This window comes from Berghia stephanieae, chromosome 10, assembly GCF_034508935.2.
Source record: "Berghia stephanieae isolate SIO BIC M18660-M18661 chromosome 10, UCSD_Bste_1.3, whole genome shotgun sequence".
NCBI classification, from domain to species: domain Eukaryota; kingdom Metazoa; phylum Mollusca; class Gastropoda; order Nudibranchia; family Aeolidiidae; genus Berghia; species Berghia stephanieae.
Genome location: NC_088369.1, coordinates 29,822,296 through 29,842,743, shown reverse-complemented (window position 1 = coordinate 29,842,743; position 20,448 = coordinate 29,822,296). Strand labels below are relative to the sequence as shown.

The following is a 20,448-nucleotide window of genomic DNA, read 5'->3' as shown; positions in this document are numbered from 1 at the left end:
CAACTTATGTGTCATTGAAGCCTGAGTCATATTCACACTCTTTTAGCTGAAAATGATAAAATCTCTCATGAAGGGCGAGTAAAATCAAACATGCCCATTCTGGGTGGGGTCTTCTGACCTCCCATGGTGGGTAGGAGGTCACTTACTGTGTCTTCTATCCACCTATATCTGTCTTTGCCTCGGAATGAGATTACTTGGTTAGTCCTGGCCCTGTCTGGAGTCCTTGACTGAAAGGGAGACAGTCAACTGTATCATTAGGGTTTTGGGCAATGATGTTTTTTCCTTGTAAATCAGCTCTCTGTTATGTATTTTAATATTTTGTTTGTTTTGGATACCACATTTTGTAAGCATATTCCTCTTGATGGGGCCCTTTGCTTGAGTTTGGATGGGACCCTTAGCTGATATTATTGATAGTTTGCTCTTGAAAAATCATCATGTTCCATATTTGAACCATTCCCCTTTGTCTTTCTTTTTCTCTTTTGATTTAAAGTTTAAATTTAGAATTTTTTTACCATTCTTTCTTTTTACTGGCACTGAAATGACCTAAATTTTTTGCAAGCGCCATAAAACCCTTAAAAACATGAAATAACAACGTGTCCATTGAAGGTTAAGGAAAAAAAAATGATAGTTCCCTAAATTTTGTGGGGATGGGAAGGGGGGGGGGGGGTATGTTTTTGTGTGAACTTACTTGCACTTCTTTTTCCTTTTTTTATTGCTTAAAGGATGCTGAAAGGAAAGCTGAAGAAGAACGTATAAGAACAGAAAATATTTTAAAGGGCAACCCATTGCTCTCTCAAGAAAAGCAATCCACAACAGATTTTAAAGTGAAAAGAAGGTATGATAATTTCCTCATTTATGTTCCTGTAAATATTAAGTTAGCTTTTAAAATTGTGCAGTGCATCTCATTAAAATAGACAGTATCCCAGTTTTTGTAGTGGAGGAGTAGTAACTTTTTCTTACTGCTTTGCTGGTAAAACAATTACAGCACAAAGTGCCGTGCAACATTTCAATATCAGAGTCAACAATACAATCATGCCATGTTGTCAGCAGGCCTGTCATTTTGCAGAAAAAATGTAACAATAGGTATTCCAGTTCAGTCATATTCTGTGTATCAATAATTATCCAATTTCACATACAGCTATTTATAATATTTAATTTACTGGAATAAAAATGGTAGCACCTGGTAACAAACACTGATTGATATTGTGAGAGCGTTGGCACAAGAATAGGCTGTCCTACTGACATCTTTAACTCTATTAAATTATGTATATTTATAGGCAGGGGATCCGGTGACTTACTATAGTTTCCTGGGGGAAAATGGGTCTACTTGGTTTTGCTCTTGTCCTGGCTGGGACTAAGAGGGAAACACTTGATATTATAATATGGCTTTTTGTTTTTTTTTGTTTGTTTGTTTGTTTTGTTTCGGTTTTTTTTTTTTTTGGGGGGGGGGGGGGGGGGAGGGGGGGGGGGGGGGGGGGGGGGGGGGGAATATAATGATTTTTATCAAAATTAGCTATTTGTTTTGTACAGAAATGATTTTTAGTTTTTTAGATATTTTATTTTCGTGATCCTTTGCTAGATTGGGTTGCAGGTCTTTTGAGTCTCCCATCTTTTGGGGGTTTTTTTCTGATGCTGAAATGACTTTCCAAATTGCAAGCACTGTTAGAGACTTAAATTCAAACAGTTGACAACACTCACTTCCCATGCAAATGGACCAAGATCAATGCTATCTATACACATGCCGACTCGCCGGGGATCTGGCGTGGAAACTAGAAGTCTCGCTGATAGCACTTTAACTCACTCACTCTCTCTCTCTCTCCTCTCTCTCTCTCTCTCTTTTTATTTTTTTAATTTTTATTTTTTATTCTTTTTTTTTTACGGGCACATACGGCACAACTGTTAAAGGTAAACTAATCACTACAACGCGAAAAGTGTAAGTGAAGTGAAAATCATAATAATAATAATAAATAATAATAATAATAATAAAGAAAATAACTAATAAAGAGAGAGAAGAAGTAAGAAAAAGGGAAAGGAGGAGGCGGGGGAGGAGGGAGGGGGGAAGGGAAGAAGAAGAAGAGGAGGGGGGGGGGGAGGAGGGAGAGAGAAGAAGAGAAGAAGGGGGGGGGGGGAGGAGGGAAGAAGAAGATGATGATGATGATGATGATGAAGGAGAAGTAGAAGAATATCGTATACAAATGAAATAAGATCAATAAATAAAACATATTTATCTAAACAATTGGATTCGCAATTTCACGAAAAATAAATCTATAATATTGATTATTACACTTTGTACAAAGACAGAGAGAGAGAGAGAGAGAGAGAATTTTCAAACATTGAAAATGGCTACGAAAAAGAATTGATGATGATGAAGAAGAAAATTAAGAAAGAATGATGAGAAGAAGAAGAAGAACAAGAGAAGAAGAAGAAGATGATGATGATGACGATGATGATGAAATTGTTGATGATAATGATATTAAACCTTGCACAATGACGACATGTAATGGAGTGATGACAACAAAAGTTCTAATAGGCCTTTGTGTGATAATGAATATTTACAATACCTTAGTTTAGAATTTGGGGGTTAATAAAGAGAATATTAAGATGATGATGACGACGACGATGATGATGATGATGATGACGAAGCAAAAACAAACAAAATAAGTAATTTTAAAGTATCACTCACCAGTAACCAGCAATGGATAGATCTATAATCCTTCATCTCTTGGATACAATATTTTTCCATGTATAAAATATTCCATCTCAATCTCAAATTTCGATGGTTACTGTTATCCATAATCCATCACAATTTAATGTCGTCTTTTCGCCTTGTCTATAATTTTAAGTGCAATCAAAAACAGAATGTTTTCGAGGCATTTTCGGTAATAATAAATGATAAAAAATACATTATTGAATCCATTGTACAAGGAAAATGAGCAATAAACAATGGCGATCCACAACTACAACAACAAAACTTAATGGTACTCCAAGAAAATGAACAATAAAATAACACAACTACAACTACAAGTGGTCAATAAAGCAAGACTGAATTCTGAAAAGTACCACATACGCAGAGCTACCAACCTCACGCCAAAAATAGAAAAATACATATTCTTACGTTTTTTTGGCCATTGTACGCTTGTAAAGCTTTTTCGTATATTGTACGTGTTTATTGTGTCGGTATGGTCGCGATAAGGCTTTCAAATTTTGACGCACCGCTTGTTTAGCCGGTTACTGGAAGTGAAAGTAACATCGGCGCCCGGGCTTGATTTCAACTCTCGCGCGTGCGTAGTTGGTTTACCGAAATTTAAAATTAGCTTAATATCCGGCACCCGAGCTTGATTTCAACTCTTGCGCATGCATAGTTGGTTACGGAAAGTGAAAGTAGCATAAAATCCGGTGCTCGAGCTTGATTCAACAGTTGCGCTCGTGTTTGCTTCGACTCAAGGGCTGGCAAGATTCCCGATCTGGATATTTTGTATTTCGTTTGCGTGGATCTAGCTTTGTAACATTTGTGATTTTATTGTGCATTGGAAGTTTCTATGCTTGTGTGTGTGTTAAGATCTAGATTTGAGATAATATTCTGGATAAATCTAGCTCGAGATCCATAAATCTAGTAGATCTAGATAATCTAGAAATCATGTGAATAGATTAGATTTACGACGGCACAATGGTTGAGCCACCTCGGAAGAAATCGAAAATTTCCTACAATCAAACATGGAAAGAGGACTATGCTAGGGACTTCAAAGGAATTATCAAATCAGATAGAGGAGCGACGATGGCCTTTTGCTCGATTTGTAATTCTCATTTTTCTATTAAGGCAAGTGGCAAGTATGACATTAAGAGACATTTTTCAACTCAGAAGCACGTTGCCGCTCAAAAAGCTTCTGGCTCTTCTAGCCTGTTATCCTCCTTTACGAAGAAGAATGAAGATCACGGCACAATCAATGCGGAGGTAGTTTTTACTAAGTTCATCATTCAAAAGGATCTTCCAATTGCCATCTCTGACGATGTTGGGGATTTGCTCCGCACCATGTATCCGAATGTCGCTGAGTTCAAAAACTACAAATGTGCTAGGACGAAGACAATTGCCATCATACACACTTTGGCTGAACATGAGAAGAAGCAAACAATCGAAAATCTTCTTCAAACTGGAGTGTATTCATTAAGCACGGATGGAGGTAATGACACAAAACAAAAGTTGTACCCAATCATTGTGCGCTATGCAGATGTTAAAAATGAAAATATTGTTAGTGATATTTTGTCAGTGGACACTCTCAAGTCTACAACCAGTACTGGATTGGACATTTTCACCCATGTGAAGAAAGTAATTGATGACAATGGGCTTGATTTAGGCAATTGCATCAGTTTTAGCGTAGATAATGCTGCAGTTATGGTGGGAAAGAAATCGGGGGTGGCTGCACATTTACATTCCATCAATGAAAGCATAAACATTGTGGGCTGTCCATGCCATAGATTGAATCTTGCAGCACTGAAAGCTGCAAATTCTCTTCCATACAAGTTGGATCAGCTATTAATTGATATTTACTTTTTCTTGATAAATCTGCGAAGAGAGTGGCAAGATTAAAGGAACTTCAACAAATTCTTGGATGTGAAAGCCATGAGATATTAAAACACGTCAATACGCGATGGCTGTCTCTTGGCCCATGTACATCACGCCTTCTTGAGCAATGGGAACCGCTCTCTGCATTATTTCTGGAGATATCGGAAGATGATTGTTCAAAATCAACGCAACAGAAGGCCCAAGGCATCCTTAAGAAACTCCTCTCATCTGAAGTGAAGGCATACACCTTGTTCATTGAGAATGTGATTCCTGTTCTGGAGAATGCTAATGCCTTGCTTCAAAAGTAGCAATGACTATGAAAAATGTTTTTTTTTCTCTTTTTGAGGAAAATTTTTGTCTAAAATCAAAGCCCCATTTCCAGTGAGTAAATTTTTTTTTGAATTTTGAAAATCCATTCATGAATAAACAAGTTATGCAGTTTCAAAGGTTCTCATTTATTTGGATGACCCGCAAAGAGGGAAAAAAGGCGAAAATATGGGGCGCTTTTTCGGCATTTTTTTCGACCTTTGGTTGTATTTTGCGTAAAAAGTGGATTAAAAGATTGAAACTTGGCAATTTTATGGCAAATGTGATAGAGAATATGAGGAAAACATTAGAAGAGTTCTAACTTATATAATTTTAGAGCTGGATGGTTTATAACACACACACACACACACCGAGAGAGAGGGAGGGGGGGGGGGGAGAGATTGCGTACATAAACGAAAGAAATATAGAAGGAAAAGAGAAATTGGACAAGGGGACAAAGGTTACTGGTGGGACGTGACTTGGAACACAATAATTAAAGCCATGCTGAGATTGTAGATCATATTGCAATCGAAAACTTTTAACTTTATAATTTCTTAAATTCTTGTAAATTAAACAGTCAAATTATCAGCTGTTTATTGAACCCAAACACAATGGCAGACGATAAACATCCCTCTGCCAGTGAGACCACGCAGACATTTTGACTAGTCATGAACTTTAAAACGAGGTCAACCAATCAGAAAGTGCTTTGCCACGACCCGCTCAGCCACTCAGTTTGGTGCCAAATCGTTTTGAACTTGTATTGTGATTCGGGCTGTAGGGGGGCAAAATGGCTTTCTGTCTTTTACGAATGAAGAGCAAATTAGGATGGTGTTTTGTAAAATACGGGAAAAGTACTCGTCATATTCATATGTAATTTTACAACCAAAAAGAAGAAATGTTCATGTATTACCTTGTCAGCGACAAAACCTCCACGCCCTGTAGTTTTAGAAATATTTTACTCCAAAGAGTAAAAATCTATTGTTAACAGTTTTCTGGTAATCGCACGAGTTTTGTCGCTTGACATAATCAAAAATGACCTTTTTTCTAACTGTGTGCCAACTTTCAGTCATATTCATCGATAAACAGCGTCGTAATTAATTTTTTAATATAGCATGTACGGAACGGCTTCGTCCCATATTTTGTCGCGATTTCGGGCACTTTGTGAGCGAAAAAGAGGCCCAAAGATTTTTGCGGGATAGTAATTGCTATTCAAAAGGAAGAACCTCTAATCCACAGAGTTAGATCTATCATCAAATCAGTGATTACAGACCTCTCTCTCCGCTTCCTGATGCCATCAGCTGTAGGTGATAGTGATGCATTTGAATTAGATGTGAAAAAAAATCTGCTCCCAGATGCTGAAATAGATGTAGGTTTCAAATGCAGGTCTGTTGTGGAGAAGGAATTGAATCAGGAAGAAAAGAAGGTATTTTTTAAGTCAGTCACAAAATACTTGCAAGTAGTCATAGAATATCTGCAGACCAAATGCAATATGGACAGTAAAGTGCTTATTCATGCATCTGTGGCTGACCCACTTCAGAAGAAAAGTACATCCTTTGCTGACATCCACTATTTTGTTGACCATTTCAAGTCATTACTGCCAGCTGATAGACCATTGGAAGAAAACATGGATAAGCTGAACAGAGAATTCAGGCAATAGCAGGCAAGCAATTTTGAAATAGAGAAAAATGACCAGCAGACAAGTATTGGTTTTGAATGGCAAAAGAGGAGACTCAGGAAGGAGAGAAGAGGTTTACTGTGCTCAGCAGGTGTATGCTTGGTGTGTTATCAGTGTTTCATTCAAATGCTTCATGCGAACGATTGTTCAGTATGGTCAGAAGAAATAGGACTGATTTCCGTCAGAGTATGTCCACCAAACTGCTTGAATCACTTGCGATTTGTAAGAAAAGCTCCTCATTTAGAGAACCTGTGTCTAAAGAACTGTTGGTCAAGGCTAAGTCAGCCACTGCTGCCTCCTTGGCCAAGCCCAAAATCTCAAAGTTGAAGTGCTTTGTGTTTTGTACATAGTGTAAATAAAAAGTAGTTTTTAAATAGATGTTGTGATGAAAGGAACAAAATTCATGTTTTCAAATGCTGTACAGACCATTACCCATTGCTGTTTTATCGACTTGGAAACTGCTTGATGTGCCAATATTATGTAAGTATGATATTCTATGACTTAATCGCTTACGTTTTAAGATCTTACTCTTTTTGCCCAAATCTTACTCTTTTTTATCATCAATTGTACTCTTTTTGCCCGTCTGGGGTTGGCAGCTCTGCATACGGAACTACTTTACTCTTGTATATGATGATGGATGCTAAGTGTTTGTGTGTGTGTTTGTGTGTGTGTACGCATGCGCCTTAGTCTCAAAACTCTAGATTGCTTCGGTATGCGCGGGTGTGTTTGAGTCATGTAATTTAATTACTGCCATACCATACTTGTAACTGAGGTAACTCAACTTCACCCCTTCCCTCAGCTAAAAAAACCATGGGCCTTCCAGATTTTTTTGGCCACAGTCGCTCGAACTGCATGTCTCTAGATTGCTATGACCAAGATCGATCTCGAGTGTTTTTGAGTTTTTATTCTGACCCCCCCCCCCCCTGTCCACCCAGCAGTCATTGGGCAGCAAAGGTCTGTTAGATCTGGCAGAGAGTACTTTGCGATAGACTATTATCCTATTAGGCCTGTAAATTCTCAGTCAATTAACTGAAATCAGTCAATTTGTAAAATTCAAATATTTAAAAAAAGGAAAGAAAGAAATGAAGAAAGAAAGAATTCACAAATCGTAGTCGAATGACTGACCGTAAAGTAATTAGGAGTGTTCCACAGTGCTACGCATAGCTCATGGGGGCCGTTAATATTAAAGATGGATATATTGCCAAGGCTAAGCGATGCTTTTTAGAATTGATGTGTCTGAACACATCCTATTGTATTTTCACACAACCTTCGTTAAATTATTGTTTCACTTTCCAAACCTGTCGTGATCATTACGGTAGCCAATTTTAACAGAGCTGCCAAGCGATAAATTTCACTGTTTCATCTAAGCCAAAATTGACCACATTTACCTGTGGGGTCGTAAAAGAATGAAAAAGTAAAATGCAAAAGCCGGAAGTGCGTTATGTAGACACCTTCAAATCGAAAGTTAGGATAGATTGCTACAAGCACATCTCGATTGCCTCACGTTGTAAACAAACTGGTTGACCGTTTCTTAACTGATTGGGTACCTTATTATAAGGAATAATGGTAAGTAGCCTAATTCATTCCCACGCAAATTAGGATGTTTTCTGCCATTGTTTTGCTCAACGAGCTTGCTGTTTACTGTGGCGATTTACCATTCATTTAGATTCTTTTGATTTTTCCGCTACGCCTGCCGAAGTTTCTTCATATGATTATGATGATAATTCTTTTTTCCTACTTAATGATTCAGTGTATTGGCCAGAAGTCATATTTATTTCAGTTTCTTTTTCTGTCATTAACTGATTGAAAATCAAGTTTGCTCATTGCTACATTATTTTAATTAATGTTCTCACAATGCCTGAGCTGTTCGTGGATCACAATTCAGACTTGTCAAGCATCGATAAAGATGTGAGGAATAAATTCAATTGGTCATGGCTAGAAGTTAAAGATGATAATGGTGATTATTTTTCAGACTATGTCAGAAAAATTCCAGAGTTAGGAATATGACTTTGATGAAGTCATCTTTACTTATATGAATGACATGCTTATTTAGCATTCCTTCTACATGAAATCAATGGCAGTCATACTTCCAGTAAGTAATAACACCCACTATTTTAATGTATTGTATTTATCACTCTCCTCACCAATGATGCCCTTATTTAAAAAAAAACAAACTTGACTCTTCAGTTTGTCGAAGAGTTTCAGTCAATTTTTATAGAGCTCATTTACAGGTCTATCCTATCCAAAGGGTAACAGAAATTTCTATTGTCTGGTTCATGCTGTAGAAAGCTGGTTCAATGCCGGTGCTATTGGCCTAATGGATGGGAATGACCACTTTATATATATATATATATATATATATATATATATATATATATATATATATATATATATATATATATATATAGCTCTATGTGTCTTGTTTGGAGAATAAATAAAACATATTTATGCCCAACTGAAACTTGGAATTATGCTCTATAAATATTGGTACTAGTCATAAGGATACTGAGCCAACAGCAACACTTAAACATGTTGGACAAGACATGAGGCCTATAAAGTGCTTTTACAGCTTTTTCTTTTTGACAAAGTCAGCACTGTTACTGGCCAGGTAATTTTACATCTAAATAAGGTGAAAGAATGAGAGTGAAAACCCTTTCCCACAGACCCGACTTCATAGTACCCACAGCAGGGCTCGACCTAGAAACCCAAACTACAAGACCAAGAAGCATGTATATTTATCTTTTTATTTAAATCAATAAACTAATATATACTTTGAATTTTCTTCTTTTTTTTTTCAGGTGGGATGATGATGTCGTGTTCAAGAACTGTGCTAAGAAAGATGATAACACTGCCAGAGGATTCATTAACGATACTCTACGATCTGAGTTCCATAAAAAGTTTATGGAGAAATATGTCAAATAATAATTTATTTAAAATGGAGAGTTGAGACATTTTGAAAGGTTAAAAATCCGATAAGGTTTAAAACAGGGCCAGAAACTGCAGATAAAAAAAGTACTAAAAAAATTAGTTTTTCTCAAGGAAGGCTGACTTTTTTATTTTGTTTTGTTTTGCCTGCCATTACTTTTCCCACACAACTTTTCAGATTTTTATCTTGATATACTTTTTGAGGGATGAGAATGTGTGTGCATGAGTTTGTGTGTGTGTGTGTGCATGAGTTTGTGTGTGTAATTTTGAAGGGCATGTTGTTTGTATGTTTGTTTGATGAATATTGTATACAAGGTTGCCAATTTTTTGTATATTTACGAAACTCAGTATGTTACAAACCCTCAATATATTTTCCAATCACCTGTTAAAATGTTTAAAAAGTAATTACATCATGTCATTTCAGAGTTCAGCACTCAGAAAGGGGTCGGTCTATGTGTTTATGTAAAAGTTCAGTAAATTTTGCCTCCTGAATTGGCATCCCTGTGTATATAAGTTTGGCTCATTATGTAATCTATGATTCATTTTAATCACCTACATCCTGCTCTCATTTATGGATAATATACTGGATATTTTACTGTAACTATGCAAGTTGCAACTATAGTTTCACAAATTAAGGTAAATATTAAACTCTTTTGGCTGATTGTAAAGGGGCCCCAGATCATGTTGTCTTAATGAGCTAAGTTTATAATTTGTTTTGCTCTACACAAAAAGCCATCTGGTACACTTACCTACCACTACCTTGATTCTTAAAATGGTTGTTTTGTTTAGTGGAAACAATGTTGAGTGACATTGACCAAATGAGTTGTCTGAATTTCATTTGGAGGACAATTTTGTAGAAATCTATTAAAGCAATGAAAATGGTCAGTGTAATTATTACTCAAACGCCAGATAACCTGTACTGTAATAGTGGGTGTGGGATTTGGGGTTTCTATGGTTCCAGCCCTTCTTGAAGTACTTTCTTTTTTTCTTTCTTAGGCCCATTTTTACTCACATGGGAAACGGTGATTCCAAGTGACATCAGATGCTTATTTTATAGTTTATCATTTTACCCCTGGTGATTGGTCACTCAGTGGAATACAATTTGCGTTTTCAAGTGTTTTGCAAAGTTTTAGGTTTGAGAAAATTTGTAAGGTAATTAGGCACTATGACCAGTTATATGGGTGTTTGGATATATGAATTCTATCCTCCTGTTTGGGGACCCCAATATTTTTCCAGCAATTATTAAGAGGTTTATGGTTTGAATAAAAATAATATTACAGCTTCAAAAAGCTACAAACTTTGTATAATTTTCTTTTTGTACATGTGATTTGACATTTGTATTACCTAAATCCATATATTGCTTTGACGCCTTTGATATCAGTTGTCAGTCATTTATTCAATCCTAACATGGCGATATCACCAATGACCACTACACTTTTTGAGTTTGATTATTCAAGTAGAAATGCGAGTCAACCTGTCATTTAAACAAGCATAAGCTAGTAGTAGTCCTTCACAGCCATTGGGCCCATTGAGCCGGAGTTTATTCCAGTTTCTATAGCGTGAAACAGACAATAGCAATTGCTTGCTATCCTTTGGATAGGACACTAATCTATCGCAAAGTACTTTCTGCCAAATCTAACAGTAACAGACTCAGATACCCATTCACTGCAAGGTGGACAGGGGGGTCTGAAAAAAAGTCTGACTGCACCCGGGATCAATTTTGGTCCCTTTGCACGTGAAGCGAATACTCTACCAACTGAGCTATCAGGACCCCCAAGCATAACATAAGTAACAGAAAAACATTTACTTACTGCTATGATGTGGAACAAGTGATCTGATATGAATTGCAATCGATAATAATAATTCACTTATATAGCGCTCAACTTCCACATAACTGCTCAGCAGTGCTTAACAATATTAATTGTCATTCAAACATTCCTTCATTGACAATTTTGAGAATACAAACAAAGAAACAGACACAGACACACACAAGCTCACACACAGATACATTGACACTCACATGCAAACACAGACACACACATACTTACACCAATATTCCTCACTAACATTAATAACTTATTCTAACTTAAGACATTTAATTGTTTAATTACAATAAGATAAAAATAAAAAGTTTAAGTAAAGGATAGAAATTGACAATTGGAACTTAAAATTAAATTTAGATTTAAGGCGTCTTCTGATTGTGAAACTATTCATACACTCTGAAAAAAAGTTCTGACCTGCTTTTTTAAGGACTGACTGTCTTTAATTATTTTTACATATAAGGAGAGCACATTCTACAAATGGGGCCTTACAGAAAAAGACTTATTACGAAGGGATAATCTAATTCTTGGGACAATTAATAGAGAGACTTGAGCTGATCTTAGTGACCGTGTTGGATGATAATTTTGACATAAATTCATGAGGTACACTGGAGCTTGAGTATTTAAATATTTATGAACAATACTTCAAGTTTTAAAGACAATCCTTTCACTAACTGACAACCAATGGAGATTATAATTATATGTATCGTAGTAGTGATGGTAGGGATAATGATATGGTGGTTGTAGTAGTGGTGGTAGGGATGGTGATGTAGTAGTTGTAGTGGTGGTGATAGTAATGATGATGATGTGGTAGTAGTGGTGGTTGTAGTGATGATAATGATGTGGTGTTAGTGATGACGATGAAGATTTGCATTGAATTTTGCGTAAGCTTATTTTATATTTCAAATCGCCTCAGATTTCATTTAAGTAGGTATCACAATAGAGGTCATTTTTGTGGCAGAAAAAAAAAACCTATATATTTTGCGTCAGGCGTCAAAAAAAGGACAATTTTTAAACTTGGTCATTCAAGCATTAATACCTCGGCCATTAAAAAAGTTACAGAGCTTAATCTGGTTTCGTCTTTAATAGGAAGGTTTCAGATTTATTTCTATACCGCTTCAACAATAAAAAAAAAAGTTATTAAATGTAGAAAAATGCCGTTTTAAAACTTTACAGCTGTGAAAAATCCCGAAATATTATTGATATAAAATTTGAACTGAGTCTGTCTTTAAGACAAACGTCTTAACTTTATTTCTACCAATTTGTTTTAATGAGGTTTGTTTAATGGCCGAGGTATCCTATTTTCAAAAAGCCCACTAAATCCTTGTTCTCAGCTTTGGATGTTATTTGATTTTTTTACACCTCATTGTAGTTTGTAACAGCATACAAATTGCCATGAGAATGAGATCTCAAATTATTGACAAAAAGAATAGGGTTCACGGTAACCACATTAACAATATATTAAAATACCATCATAATTTATGTTTTAGATAGTTTAAAACAAAATAAATACGATATATATTGTTATTCCCATTGATAATTCGGGTCGGTAGGTAGCTATGTTTTAATGATGGAACAGCCTAAATAAATTTTTACGTTTTTTATTGACCTGTACTTTTTTGGATGACTTTCTGGCCTTGGTTTTTATTAAACGACGTCTGGGTGGGGATCCTGACCTCCCATAGCGGGCAGGGAGGTACATACTGTGTCTTCTATCCCCCTATACCTGTTTTCCAACATGCTTTCTGTCTTTGTCTTGGAATGGGATTACTTGGTTTTGTCCTGGCCCTGGCCGGACTCCTGGCTGGGAGGGAAACAGTCAAATGCATAGTTATTGTTTTGGGAGATGATATTTTTTTCCTTGTAAATCATCTCTCTGTTATGTATTATTATATGTTATTTTAAATGTATAATGTAAATGTAAGCATTTGAGTGTATTCCTCTTTGTTGGATTTTGTGCTTGTGTCCGGATGAGACTTATAGGTGATCTCAAACTAAGTACATTGGTGGTATGATCTTGGAATCTACATCTGATCCCTATTTGTTCCCAGTTCCCCTTTGTCTTACTTTCTCTTGGTTGCTTTAATTGTAATTCTAGAACTTTTTACTATCCCATTTTCTTCCTTTTTACTGGCGCTGATATAACCTAAATGTGTTGCAAGCACTGTAAAACCCTTTAAAAAAACAAAAAAACAATATTAAACGACGTGTTGTTTTTATCAATTTATCCATGTAATTTTTTTCTTATCTGGTTTGCCTCTCGTTGCTTATTTATTGCTAAACAAAAACCAAGTGACGAATTTATACACACACTCTACACTCATGGCGGCCATGTTGCATTGACAAAATGATTGTTTGACCTCATTATAACAGTAGTAGATTTTTACGGTCGAAAGTGTGATGTCGTTTTTGAAACAATTGCATAGGAATACTCACTACTTTTAGTTTATAAATAGACAAAGACACACAATGATTTGTCCCAATGTGTTAGAAAATTGAAAATCCAATGCTATTGTTTTCTTTGGGAAAAATGGTACTTGTAATGCTTAAAATATTGAGATTGGAGAAATAATAGACTTCAAAATGCCACTTCGTTTTCTAAATTATTCAATTCTTTTTCTAATGCATTCATGATAGACTATGTAGATGAACAATACGAGTTACTTGTGGCTAATGAAGCCGTATATGTGTAGAAATTAAATAATCATTCTTTGCGCCATTAAAACTGGATCAAATTGGATAAAAGGTTGACGTGTATTTTTCTGTTTTTATTTGTTTGTTTCTTGTTCTTCAATCGGGGAAAGAAGCAAATAAAGAGATCAATGTGATTTTTGAAAAAAAAAACAAAAACATTTTTCACTTTTGTTTTTAGTGAGATTTGCAATCCCTCAGTTTGCATAATTCCCCGCCTCTCAAGCAAAGGGAGTTAACCAAAATAATTGGGTGGTTAGGTTTTTATGTCTTTGTATTATTATGTGGCGGAAAGCACTTTATTTATACTAGCATCCTATCTAAAGGATAGCAAACAGTTCATTCAGTAACACAGAAATCATTATACAGTCATGCGTCATTTAAGGCGCTAAAAGACTTTGGGGTGGTAGGAGGTTGAGGGCACAAAAGACACGCCTGGGCACAAGCGCAAGATCCCATATAAGAGCAGGCCTGCCAACCGTCCCGCATTGTGCGGGACCGTCCCTCATTTTTGAAAATTATTTTCTAAAAAAACAAAAACAAAAAAACAAATCGAATCTATTAAAAAAAAATCAAAACAGAAAGAATCGAATCTATAAAAAGAAAATAATTAAAAAAAAAAATAAAATCGAATCTATCGAGTGCCGGCACCTCCGAAAAATGAAAGTTTCTGCGACCGACTCTTTTTGGACGTGGAACTCTTTTTATCGTGGAGTTTTTTTTTTCGCAGTCCGCGTCCCGCGATATCCGATCTGTTCTCCGCCATTCACTGGATGTCTGTCTGCCGTATGGTCTTGTGTTTTGTGTTGTTAATTGGACAGCATTACTTTTATATTCTTGTGTGTTGAATTTGAAAAAGATATGGATAAATTTCTTATCAAAACGAAACGTGTGTTGGAGGAAGACAATACTAATTCGAAGGCTGATGAATCGAACTCTGAACCAGCCAAAAAGAAAAAACGTGTTTGTGTTTTCCGTGTGGAATATATGCAGGAGTTTCCTTTCATTAAACGGAGTAGAGTTGGTGACAGCTTCGTTTTTTGTGAACATTGCAAGGGAGACATTAGTATTTCTAGTGGTGGGCACAATGCACTTAGCAGACATGTGAGTTCGGCAAAGCACCTTCAGTCAGTGAAAGGTAATCAGTCAACACCATCACTGAGTAAATACTACCCAAATACTGAAGACCAGTCATCTGTGATTCGCGCAGAGGTTTTGTTTACCAAATTCCTTGTGGACAACAATTTGCCTTTGTCTGTCAGTGATAAATTTAATAAAGTTGCAGCTGACATTTTCCCCGATTCTGAAATAGCGACTAAATATCAATGTGGTCGTACCAAAGCCACCTCACTCGCCCAAGACAGCAAGGCATGTCTTGCAAAACTATTGGATAATGGAGTATTCTCACTCTCGACCGATGGGTCCAACAAAGGGGATTTAAAACTTTACCCATTAGTACTCAGGGTGCTAGATTAGGAGGATGATAAAATTAAGACCAAGTTACTGTGCCTTTCTGAGTTGAAATTAGCATCAACAGCAGTCAATATAACTGACCTTATTCTATCCAATTTGAAAAAGCTTGGAATTCCTTTAGGCAATTTAATTGCATTTAGTTGTGATAATTGCAATGTGATGACAGGAAAAAAAGGTGGTGTCAGTACTTTGCTCAAAAAAGAGGTGCATAAATTGATAGTTATTGGTTGTCCTTGTCATTTAATCAATTTGTGCGCTAAAAAGGCAGCCAAAGTTCTACCGGCTAAAATCGAGGAGATAATGGTGGATGTCTTTTATTTTTTCAAACATAGTGAGAAGAGGCAAGCTGAATTAGCAGAATTTCAGGCACTGTATAATGAGGATGTTAAGAAAATTCTAAAATATTGTCCCACTCGCTGGCTTTGCTTGTCACCATGTTTGAAGAGATTACTCGAGTTGTGGCAACCATTGTACAAGTACATTTGTAGCCTGGTTGAGAAACAATCGAAAAAGGATGAGAAGAGGAAGGAAAAAGAAAAGCCCCCTGTTGAAGACACCATTATTTCTGCATGGTTTGGTGATGTGACTGGTGATGGTAATGGTAGTGAGACTGCCATCTCTCGCTTGAAGCGTCTCCACTCATTTTTAGGGTCTAAAAGGAATTTGATCTACTCTGCCCTCATTCTCAAAGTAATGCCGGTCTTTGAGAAAGCTAATGCAATCCTCCAGTCAGATGCCCCGATGATATTCAAATTAAGACCCATTCTATTACAGCTGTACAGTGACATTTTGACGAGATTGGTTAAGCCAGCAGTGATTTTGCAAACCTTGGTTTTGCTGAAAATAGACTTTAGGAAAGAACTAAATCAACTGCCAGACCAGGACATAGATCTCGGGGCTCTGGCAAATGATCTAGTAAAAAAAAAATTAAACTCTAAATCAAGAGCAGAGGTATTCAGTAATGCCAGATTATTCTTCATGACAGCTCTGCAGTACATGCAAGACAACTTTCCTTTTCATTCGGATGTTTTGATCCAAGCCTCAAATCTGGAATTGAAAAAAAGGAGTCAATGGCAATTTTCCAATTTAGAATTTTTTGTTGAGCAGTTGGCTACTCTATCTTGTGATGTTGAGTCTATGAGGGATGAATTCAGGATTTTCCGGTCATTTTCATTTCCAGCAGACATTGAAAATGAAGAGAGAGTTGACGTTCAACTTTGCAAGCTATCCAAACTTAGATGTGACATTGACAACACGCTGCTATTTCCAAACATCACAAAATTGTTATTAGCAGTGTGTTGCATTCCCCACAGCAATGCTGTTTCTGAGCGTGTCTTTAGCATTGTAAGGAAGACTTTCACAGAAAACAGGACATCCATGTCAACTGAAACCCTTGAATCTCTACTTTTATCCAAGATAAATTCTTCAAATAGTAGCTTCAAACTGGGAGATGATCTACTAAAAAGATGCAAGAGGGCAACAAGACTCCATCTTGCATCTTCTCAAGATCAATAGATGACTATCACACACACACACACACACACACACACACACACACACACACCCGTTTTGCATGAGACATTCCACCCTTACATCATCAGCCAAATGAGTATATGTTATAAATACACATTTTGCATTTATTTTTTATTTTTAAAAATTATCACTCACACTTACTCCATCAGTTGACGAAATCAAATTTTGACAATCCACACACTCAACCTCCAGCATTTCTACATTATTAACCAGCCAGTCATCATACCCTCAGTATTTCAACATTTCCTGGATCAAGACTCTGGATTTCCCTTCTCTTCCCCATCAGTACCTCTGCTCCCATCATTACAAAGAGAAACAGCCTTTCAATTTTATGCATTTCGTCTATGACGCTGAGTTTCAAAATTGTCTGACTAAAATGTTGCCAGCTTTTCCCTTACAACTTACAATTTCACTACTGCCATCCCTACCATCACTACTGCCAACACCATCACCACCACCATGTCATCACTACTGTCATCACCACCACCACCACTACTACCTCTACACCACCACCAAGAGATTCAGCCTTTGCCTCTCTTTGCAACAAATGACCAGCCTTTCAATAGCCATTTTGCTGCTACTATCATCTTTAGCTATAGGATGCTGCTCCATCATTGTCAACTTAGTGTCAGCAAAACCAGGACGACCCACTAGAATACTTGTGATGACACTCGGCTCCAAATATCGTATGTAAATTTTACTTTTGCTTTCGTTTAAGCAATATATTGAATAACATTTCTTATTGATTTTTCTTTTACCTCTACTTTATTTACTATGGATTTCCTGGGTGGGGATCCAGACCTCCCATAGCGGGCAGGGAGGTACATGCTGTGTCTTCTATCCCACCATACCCGTTTTCCAATTGTTTTCTGTCGTTGTCTTGGAGTGAGATTACTTGGTTTTGTCCTGACCCTGGCTGGAATTCCTTGGCTGGGAGGGAAACAGTCAAATGCATAGTTATTGTTTTGGGAGATGATATTTTTTTCCTTGTAAATCATCTCTCTGTTATGTATTATTATGTTTGTTATTTTTAATGTATAATGTAAGCATTTGAGTGTATTCCTCTTTGTTGGGTTTTGTGCTTGTGTCCGGATGAGACTTATAGGTGATCTCAAACTAAGTACATTGATGGTTTGCTCTTGGAATCTGCATCTGATCCCGATTTGTCCCCAGTTCCCCTTTGTCTTCCTTTCTCTTGGGTGCTTTAATTGTAATTCTAGAACTTTTTACTATCCCATTTTCTTCCTTTTTACTGGCGCTGATATAACCTAAATGTGTTGCAAGCGCCGTAAAACCCTTAAAAACAAAAACAAATACTATGGATTTCAAGTAATTATATGGGGTTATATCGTTTACGGTTAAAATGGTTTGCGTCGTAAACATGTTCAGTTCGGTCGGGTGTCCCTCTTTTCATTGTGTTTATTGGCAATACAGTCCTTGATTGAAGGCTTCATTGTCAAAGATGTTGGTTCTATTTTATTTTCACTTAACAAGTTCTATTTAACAAGAAGTAGAAGCTTAAATTAAACATAAAGAGACAATTTAATATTTAAAATGGATTTTTCTTAATATATTCAAAAAGCATTCGGATAGTCATGGACAACACTTTTTAAATTTTAAAAATCCATACATAAATAAGATAATGAGAGCAAATGTATTTTTTAAGAACTTAGAATTATATTGCTTGCCAATTGATGTAAGAAAGTAATCCAACTTTGACGTCATGTAACTAAACACCAAAAAGATTTATAAAGTACAGTGACTAGATATATGAAAGATAACAAAATTTGGACCAGATCCATTTTTTTTACAAATCTCCAGTATGTTGAAATTCCCCCAAAACACCCGTGAAAGTAAATGTTTTGGCCTCCAGCATGACGAAATAGCATATTCCATAATATACTAAATGAACATAATAATAATACAAAATGACACGCAATCAACATGAACGGGTAGTGAGTACTCCTGGGAAGAGGTCCAATTTTTTTCAGACATTTTCTTCAAATGCTCTTTGCAAATTAAAGGCGTGAACATCATGAAACACGCAGAAAAATTGCTATGATTACGAGCAAAATGGATAAAAGATTAAATACCTCTCAAAATAATGCAGATAGAAGAAAAATATCACTTGATATGGGAAACCAGACCTGCTGAATTAAAAAATCATCTTAACTTTTTGGTGAAGTCAATATTTCCTTTTCAAAATTCAACATGAAATCATGAATGATAAGCACAATGTTCGAACCAGCAGCATAACATCTCTAAAGAAACACGCACACACTGTACATCGCAGTGGTCCGGCAGATTGAAGTGTCTGGCCAATGCTGTGTCTGCACAGTTCGATATATCACGCAAGTGCAGCACGAATCTGTCACCCAGACTCTTTCCGGTCTCACCAACGTAAGCAATCCCACACAGGGAGCACGTAACGGCATAGACTAGATTACGGTCAGTGCAAGTAAACGGCTGCCTGATATCCCAAACCTTGTCTGGAAAACTGACTCTGTCGTACTCCCACTGGGTGGGGATCCTGACCTCCCATAGTGGGCAGGGAGGTACATACTGTGTCTTCTATCCCCTTATATCTGTTTCCCAACATGCTTTCTGTCTTTGACTTGGAATGAGATTACTTGGTTTTGTCTTGGCCCTGGCCGGAGTCCTAGCTGGGAGGGAAAGAGTCAAATGCATAGATATTTTTTTGGGAGATGATATTTTTTTCCTTGTAAATCATCTCTCTGTCATGTATTATTATATTTATTTTTAATGTATAATGTAAACATTTGAGTGTATTCCTCCTTGTTGGATGTTGTGCTTGTGTCCGGATGAGACTTATAGGTGATCTCAAACTAAGTACATTGATGGTATGCTCTTGGAATCTACATCTGATCCCTATTTGTTCCGAGTTCCCCCTTTGTCTTACTTTCTCTTGGTTTCTTTAATTGTAATTCTAGAACTTTTACTTTCCCATTTTCTTCCTTTTTACTTGCGCTGATATGACCTTAATGTGTTGCAAGCGCCGTAAAACCCTTAAAAACAAAAACATGTCCTACTCCCACAGGTGCCCACAAGTCTTGCATCGGGGTCGCATACACGATCTGGCTTTAGGCCCATCCCTGGGTATGGGTTCCAGGCGGCTTCTGACATGGAGATCCCTCAGGTTACGATCCCGTCGATATGTTATCAACGGGGGTTCTGAGAAAACTCTGTGGGTGTTTTCGCCCGCCTTGGGGATCCCATAATTGTGCAATAGGATGTTTCTAACCTGATTGGCATGGGGGTGATGCGTGAGGACTAAAATGGGACGCTGTGTCTCCTGCTTCGGTCGGTGAGCCTCACAATGCTGTTGCTGGAGATCCCTGGTAAGGGATGGCGATCGACAAAATGCCTGATGGCACGCAGTCCGTCAGGATGCGGTATGGATGTGTACAGTGCCTTCACATCCATGGTGAAAATCAGCCTTGGAC

General features: G+C 36.9%; 1 protein-coding gene across 4 annotated transcripts in view; it reads left to right on the top strand.

Moving 5' to 3' along the window:
- LOC144980951 (spliceosome-associated protein CWC15 homolog) overlaps positions 1–14,032 on the top strand; it is a 57,801-nt gene extending 43,769 nt beyond the window's left edge. For all 4 annotated transcript variants that reach the window (XM_078928943.1, XM_078928944.1, XM_078928940.1 and 1 more), the window contains 2 exons: positions 723–835; positions 9,341–14,032. In XM_078928943.1, the coding sequence (XP_078785069.1) occupies positions 723–835; positions 9,341–9,464 (237 nt within the window). In that variant the 3' untranslated portion in view covers positions 9,465–14,032. The remainder of the gene's footprint in view (positions 1–722; positions 836–9,340) is intronic.
- Positions 14,033–20,448: the final 6,416 nt, after the last annotated feature.